This window comes from Ostrea edulis, chromosome 8, assembly GCF_947568905.1.
Source record: "Ostrea edulis chromosome 8, xbOstEdul1.1, whole genome shotgun sequence".
Lineage (NCBI taxonomy): Eukaryota > Metazoa > Mollusca > Bivalvia > Ostreida > Ostreidae > Ostrea > Ostrea edulis.
Genome location: NC_079171.1, coordinates 25,805,455 through 25,813,350, shown reverse-complemented (window position 1 = coordinate 25,813,350; position 7,896 = coordinate 25,805,455). Strand labels below are relative to the sequence as shown.

Below are 7,896 nucleotides of genomic sequence, written 5' to 3'. Positions count from 1 at the left end.
TATTAATGTTTTAGTGTATTACCTTAAAAGAGTTAAAAAATTGAAAGGGATCTTCCTTTGTCTGAAGTATTTTCAATCAAAATCTCCCAAGAAAATTGAAGTTATCATGAGCCATGGAAAGTGCTGACGAACGGACAGAGTGATTACTATAGAGCAACTGCCACATAACATGAAACTAACGAGGAGGCAAAGAGTACTTGAATTTACCCCCTTCCCCCCTAAATTCTCTCTGGAGAGTACACAGCATGTATTTCCTACACTTAATTTTTTCATTAAAGTAGCATTCTTGTTTTTAAATATAAAAGGACATTTTTGAATACATTTCAAAGTTCAAATTGAAGGAACATTTATGGTAGCTATTATAAAAGAAAAGAAAAATCTTTATTTTGTACCTAGTAAAATATATATCTTTTTTGTGCACTTTGTTAATTTTAGAAAGCTCAGACTAGAAGGTCTTTAAAGTCAGTAGATTAAATTGAAATAAAAATACAACCAAAAAATAAATACCATTTCCATCAGATTTATAATATATATATATATATATATATATATATATATATATATATATATACACAGAAAATATGCTTTTAGAGCATCTTCACAAGTCAAGGGGTATTGATTCGTTAGTGCGAGGTAACGAATCAATAACCCTTGACTTGTGAAGATGCTGTTAAGGGGCATGGACATGATTTGAGATGAAAAAATGTTCAATTTTTTCTTCTTCATTTTTATATTTGCAATTGTTAATTAAAATATTCCTAATGATCAGCTAAAATTTGAGTGTCAGTTGTTATGCAAATTTTCTACCTAAATTGTGTCCATGCCCCTTTAAGATTGAAACAACAAATAGTAAACAGGGTTCCTGAAGAATTTCATCTTTCCGACTATTGTTAATACATGTATATTTAAAAGGCCCAGCTATCAACAAAAATGAAAACAATTATTAATCTGGACTGAACTAAATTATTTCAAAATATTTGGCTAACATGTTTAATTTGAATTAATTGGTAAATACCCATTCCTGCTCTTCTTTAAAATGAGTGGGTTTTGCTCTGGTAGAACGAATGTCTCCTTGGACCCTCTTTACCATTTGTCGTTTCGATCTGCTTGACGGATATCGTTCATATTTTTGGTTAAGCTGTTTGATTACTTCATTCATCTCATCTGACCTCCAAGGAAGAGGTTTAATTTTGAAAAATAACTTCTCTTGATCATCATCAGAGAAAACCTCTTCCTCGGAGGACATAAGAGTCATGTCCATTACAGCATAGATCTTGGCCTTTTTTGCCTCCTCCCAACCTGCTTTCTTGGAGATCATCGATGTTCTCCATTGTAATTTCTACAAAAGAACACACAACTTTCTAATTCTACATATTGTTATTTTACAACAAAACAGTAATTACATGTTTTACAGTTATGCACCTGATTCAGTCCTTAACTTCATACACAGATTGATATTGTTCTTGTCAGTCAAGTTATAAGTTATAAATGTACACACCCTTTTCCTCCTACTATAGTGGACCATCTTGTTCTTGTGTTGGTCCACTTTCCCCATCCTCTCTTTGTGGTGCTTTTGTGCCATCGAATCAAAGTATGTGTCAATGGCTACTGCAATTTATGAAGTTTTGATGTAAACTTACTTTGTTAAGTTCATGATCAGTTACTACAAATCATTGATAAATTCTACAATGAAGTATGATTATTGCAAAGATCATAGCTATGGAGTGATCATTTTTATATTTTAGTTGCATGGTTACAAAATACTGGTCAAAAATTCTTAATGTCTCCATTTTTTATACGTTCCCAGTAAACACATGTATACTATATGTTAACATACTTTGTATGATTCCCTCCTGTACATCAGGATATATGCCTTTCACAAACACTTTCACTGCCTCAGTGGTGTTTTTATTGATGTCAGAGGAGGGCCTAAAAAAAGGGACAAATAATAAGTGAATAGAGACATGATAGTATGTAAGTCATTGCTGCAGATACCTAATTTCCTGCATGTTCATTGTAATACATACATGTTTCAATAATGGTGCATGTGTTCATGCATGGTTGTTTATTAAGGTAGTTCCATCCTCATGTGACTTATCAATATTAATGGTTAAAAGTGAAAAAACTTTATTAATTTCCACTCCATATAGTTTAATTTAATTAATAACCAAAGAAAATGTATATGTTGCCACCTTTTTAAAAATGTCAGACATACAAAAGCAGTTCTAAGTATACATCAACATCAGAAAATCACACATTTTCGTTTAACAGAATAATAAAAATAGACAAAAACTGGTTGAAATAACAAAATTTAAATATTAACAGTTTAAAACAAAACAACTGCTAATTCATAAATATGTATAGATTAACTGGATATTAGGGAAACCAATGTATAATAGACATCCAGTAGAGGAAAATATAAACCTTTTCACTATTAATAGTTTACCAGATTTTTGTTATATCCAGTGAATAAAATTCCCCAGAAAAATATATTTCTATCATGCGCAGTTTAATTTATAAAGATTTTTGAAAACCCTATGACATCAGATGAGGATCGATCAACCTATTTCTAATTTTTATCATAAGTGTGCTTATAAGTTTGCCCATTTTTATTAATTACTGTTTTTGAAAAAAATCATTGTAAATCAACCAGCAACCAATGTTGGTTTACAGTATTCTAAATCTGAGATAAAATTTTCTTATATTTTCATACTTTGTCCTTTTGTCAGCCACTTTCGTCTGCCACTCAGATGACCCATCCTCTAGTGCATGCTTATATGCATCATGTACTGCTGTCTGTTAAAACAATTCATAATCAACGCAGCATAATTATACCCCCGCAACAAGTTGTGGGGGGGGGGGGGGTATACTGGAATCGGGTTGTCCGTCTGTCTGTCCGTCCATCTGTAGACGCAATGGTTTCCGGGCTCTAAAGCATTATCCTTTCCACCTACCGTCACCATATCATATATATGGACTACCCATGGGATGAAGATGTTCCCTATTGATTTTGGGGTCAAAAGGTCAAAGGTCAAGCGCACTGGACATCGAAGTAGCAATATGGTTTCCGGGCTCTAAAGCGTTATCCTTTCCACCTACCGTCACCATATCATACATATGGACTACCCATGGGATGAAGATGTTCCCTATTGATTTTAGGGTCAAAAGGTCAAAGGTCACGCGCACTGGACATCGAAGTAGCAATATGGTTCGGTTTGTCATGCCATTTGTTTTGTACACTCAGAAAAGAGGTAGTTTATACCTATTAGCAACACCCTTTGGGAGATTGGGGTAAGCGGGGGGTATTCTTAGTGAGCATTGCTCATAGTACCTCTTGTTTATCTCTGTTGTCATACTTCAATCATATCCAATATTTTTCATCAACTTTGATAGATGGTACTATAGTATAAAACTGGTTTTCCTAAAAAGTCATTTATTCAGAACTGTAAAGACTTTCCCCTAGCTCTAACCTCTGTTCTGTTATAAAAGTACTGGTATTATGCACTTACTATTATTTGTGGAGGTACAAAGAGGCTGGACTCTTGCTTTCGGGTCTTTGGGTTTTTGTTTTGTCTGCTCCTTAATTTCTTTAACTTCCTTTGCCAGATCATCAATTTTTTTCCCAATCGGCATAAATATTGTATGATTTCATTCTATAAAAAAAATAGATGCAAGCTTAGTGAAACACTTTCATAAATATATAAATTGTTGTATGATACTGTTAACCAATTTTTATTTACAAATGAAGGACAGAATATGAAGAGAAATATTTGTCACATTAAAGTTCTCTCGAATTTCACAAAAATTTGTTGCGAAAGAATATTAGTTGGTTTGTCATACCCTTGATTATAAAACTAAATGTGAAGTATCAAATCAATCGAGTCAGTCCATGATACTTTATCACAATAAATAGTGTGGGGGATAATAAAGGAGACTCATGATGCAGTGCTATGTACAGCTGGTAATACATACAATATTAAAATAAGTCTAGTTTATGGATGCATTGTGTTGAAGTATATTGGAGAGGATCATTAAATTGCAAGAACTTGTACGTATCCAATCCATTTGTATGTAGATCTACAGGGGATGCTTACTCCTCCTAGGCACCTGATCCCACCTCTGGTGTATCCGTGTTTGCCCAACTATCTATTTTGTATTGCTTGTGGGAATTATGAGATTGATCACTGTTCGTTATCTTCACCTTGCATACAATAGAATAGGTTCAAATCAAAATAAATGGAGATAAGTAATTTACGAATTATCTGTGTCCATTGGTTCACTTTCTAGTCATACGCATGTCTATTTACTATAAATAAGCTGTCTCGAATACTTATATATAGGTACATGTACAGGCCTTCCAGTCTGATTGACTTGGCAGTTGGCACAGGCACTACCCTTGGTACCCTCTGTGTTCGGGACAACATTTTATACTGTTTCAGTTTACTTCCCATATATAGCATACGTGTTGTGCAGTGCATTTGTCATCTGTATTATTAATATGAGCAATGTCCAGACCAATGTCAATATAGAAATCCTTAACATATGCATAAAGGATATACATTTGTATATGGTATCATGTAGTTATAATGTTAAATTGTTAGAATTCTATATCCTCCCTGTAGACCAGATTAATAAATAAATATACCTCTTGACCCACAAAGGTTGTCTTTGGTCTGCCTGTGGGTGTGTCTGGCATGCCATCTGGTATCATAGGAGGATGCTGTAATTTAAGTATGAAATACAAATCATTTGGAACAAGTCTTAAGCTATATATGATATTAAGACTATGCGGCTGCTTCAAGGCACATTAATTATTACTTTAAAAACAATGATATAAAAAACCATGTGTCAATATTTAGCCGACGATTTAAAGAACAAATTCCATTTGTGAAAATGTCACATTTTGAAAGAATCAGATAATTTTATGCCGGATAATTTAAATAGATCTATGCAATCATGTTAGTGTAAAATTTTATCTGAATTATGTACATCCCACCCCCACCCCACATGGGTACTACATTTTTAGAGGGACCCCCTCGCCACAATTTAAGAAATAAATTTAGTAAAACCCCAGATTTGTCACCCAGAATGGCTAAGTATTTTGGCTATTGCTTGATTTTCACCCCCCCTTCCCTTATCGGAAATCCTGGATCCACCACTGTAAATGTCATGTCTGTGTCTGTATCATGTGTATGAGGTACATTGTAGAACCCAAACTTGGTTTTTATACAACAGGAAATGAAATGAAATTGTTACTTACTACTCTGCCTGGGTTTTGATGCTGGAGTGGACGTGAGATTCGGGTACTTTGCTGGGCTCGGTGTTTTGACACTCGAAATCTCGGGTGTTGACGCAGTGGACCTTGACGGTGTCAACTTCCGCTTTCTACCCGAACGATCGTGATAGCTGCTGTCACTGCTGTCGTTGCTAACAGAGGGCCTGTTGCTATCTTCCGAGTCATAAAACATTTCGGAATCGGACATCATCAAGAACAAAACAAACGTAAGGAAATGAATCTAAAGCTTAAAAGGTAAGGAAATCTGTCTATTGTCGTAGTTGATGGTATGTGGCATTCCTGTGTCAGATCCACCCCTCAGTATACCCCGGAATAGTAGATAAATATATGCTTCTGTCTTAAATCTGTCCTCTCGTGGTTGAATTTTGCGCCAAAATAAAGGAATCCCGCCTATACCCGTGAATGAATTAGACATGTATTTTCGTATTTTAGATATTTATCAGCAGACGGGGGAGTATATTTATCACTGGATTTACAGGAAAGGTCTAACTTATAGACAAAATAAGCAATTAATTATTCAGCTTACTTTTCTTGCGATCTTTTCCATTTGATATTATATACGAAAGTGAATAAGCATCATCATTTCATTATCAGCATCCAACTTTGGCGGAATTGGCAGTCAGCCATAGCTAAGAACCGCGTGGCACTAGTCTTGTAGTAAACATACTTGAATCTATATAGCAGAAATTTTGATGTACTACTACTACCAGATCTAACTATAACCATGAGGAAGGTAAAGTAAAATATAGTTTGTTTACAAGTATACTGCCTGATGTTTAAGCAGTTTATATCCATCCTAAAGTTATCAACAGTCTATACACATTAAGGAATCATATTTATTTTATGTCTTAGCTCTGATGGTATCTACGCCATGTTAAATCTTTTCAATGAAGTACAAATGAAATATGGGTCCATTGGCAGATTCAGAAATTTTAGAACAGGGGAAACTGAGGGTATGGGTTCTGTCGTGAAGCCTTCAGTGGGTCTAGGACAAATCCCTGGTTGAGGATAAGGGGGCAAGGACCCCTGAAGGTACAGTTCTGACGAAATAAGACATATAAATTCTAGTATATTTGGACATTTCCTATATTTCTATACGAAATAAATCATATTTTTTGGGGTTGGGACATGTGCATCTGCATTGGATCCATCAGTGAGGTATTCATATAAAATTGTTTTTGTTCTGATTTATTTCGACCCAAAGACGTTTCAGCCCAAGACGGAAAAAATTCACCGATACACTTTTTCCCATTAGGAAGTTTTAAAAATTCTCAAATACAGAATTTTGACCAACTACTTCCTCATGATTTGCAATAAACCTGACTTTGACCATCAAAGAAAACTGAAATTTCAGACTAGAAAGTTTTTAATGTCTGCATGATTTTAGGTAAAATTGTATAAAACCGATGACATCCAGGGCTTAATTGACCCTTTTCAATTTGGAATTTTACGTCAAAAAAGACCCTGCTATTTTGGGAATATTACTTGGACAAAAATATAAATTATAAATGCATTGTTGGTAGAAAAATAAAATGCAGTTATTTATATATTGTGATTAAAGGTATATATGCTCCTATTATTATGTAGGATATAAATAGTATAGATTGTTAACAGTATTTTGTAAATAAAATGGGGGATGGGGTGGTTGACGTACAGTTATGCATGTCATTGTGTGTATAATTTATTTTGGTAAGCGACTTTTATACAATTTTATACATTGTATTAGATAACTCATTCTCAAGATGTTGCAGATTTTATGTAACAACACATACAGATACCATATTTACTATGCTTGTGAGCTGATAATTTGGGAAATTTTCAATCAGAATTTTAAAGGAAAACACCAGTCAATTTTCAATTTGAACTAGATCCTTTTACAGGACCCGCATACAAAGATATTAAGCCCTGTCATTTACTGAATAATCGTACTTTCACTGGTGTTTTTTTTTTGGGGGGGGGGGGGATTTTTAATTTTTTTTAACTTATTGCATTATAAAATTTAATGATGAGTCTAAATGACAAAAAATATATATTATAAATGCATTGTTGGTAGAAAAATAAAATGCAGTCATTTATATATTGTGATTAAAGGTATATATGCTCCTATTATTATGTAGGATATAAATAGTATAGATTGTTAACAGTATTTTGTAAATAAAATGGGGGATGGGGTGGTTGACGTACAGTTATGCATGTCATTGTGTGTATAATTTATTTTGGTAAGCGACTTTTATACAATTTTATACATTGTATTAGATAACTCATTCTTAAGATGTTGAAGATTTTATGTAACAACACATACAGATACCATATTTACTATGCTTGTGAGCTGATAATTTGGGAAATTTTCAATCAGAATTTTAAAGAAAAAAAACCAGTCAATTTTCAAATTGAACTAGATCCTTTTACAGGACCCGCATACAAAGATATTAAGCCCTGTCATTTACTGAATAATCGTACTTTCACTGGTGTTTTTTTTTGGGGGGGGGGATTTGAATTTTTTTTAACATTGCATTATAAAATTTAATGATGAGTCTAAATGACAACACATCTTTACAGTTTGTAAGGAGGCTGTTGTATAATGTTCCTCCCATTATGAC

At 33.7% G+C, this 7,896-nt stretch overlaps 1 protein-coding gene across 1 annotated transcript; it reads right to left on the bottom strand.

The window, feature by feature from the left end:
* Positions 1 to 742: 742 nt before the first annotated feature.
* Positions 743 to 5,483, bottom strand: LOC125662973 (uncharacterized). Its single transcript, XM_056147515.1, has 6 exons — positions 5,261 to 5,483; positions 4,646 to 4,701; positions 2,714 to 2,796; positions 1,838 to 1,929; positions 1,499 to 1,608; positions 743 to 1,339 (listed from the first exon to the last, which is right to left on the bottom strand). The coding sequence occupies exons 1-6, from the start codon at positions 5,481 to 5,483 to the stop codon at positions 1,001 to 1,003; spliced, it is 903 nt and encodes a 300-aa protein (XP_056003490.1). The 3' UTR covers positions 743 to 1,000.
* Between the last annotated feature and the right edge of the window lie 2,413 nt (positions 5,484 to 7,896).

Bases quoted from the DNA above. Each gene is read 5' to 3' on its own strand.
- LOC125662973 (XM_056147515.1), bottom strand. From the start codon at position 5,483: ATGTCCGATTCCGAAATGTTTTATGACTCGGAAGATAGCAACAGGCCC. The intron at 4,702-5,260 runs GTAAGTAACAAT...CTATGATACCAG, and splicing joins ATCAAAACCCAGGCAGAGTA to ATGGCATGCCAGACACACCC. The intron at 1,340-1,498 runs GTGTGTACATTT...GTTCTTTTGTAG, and splicing joins ACTATAGTAGGAGGAAAAGG to AAATTACAATGGAGAACATC.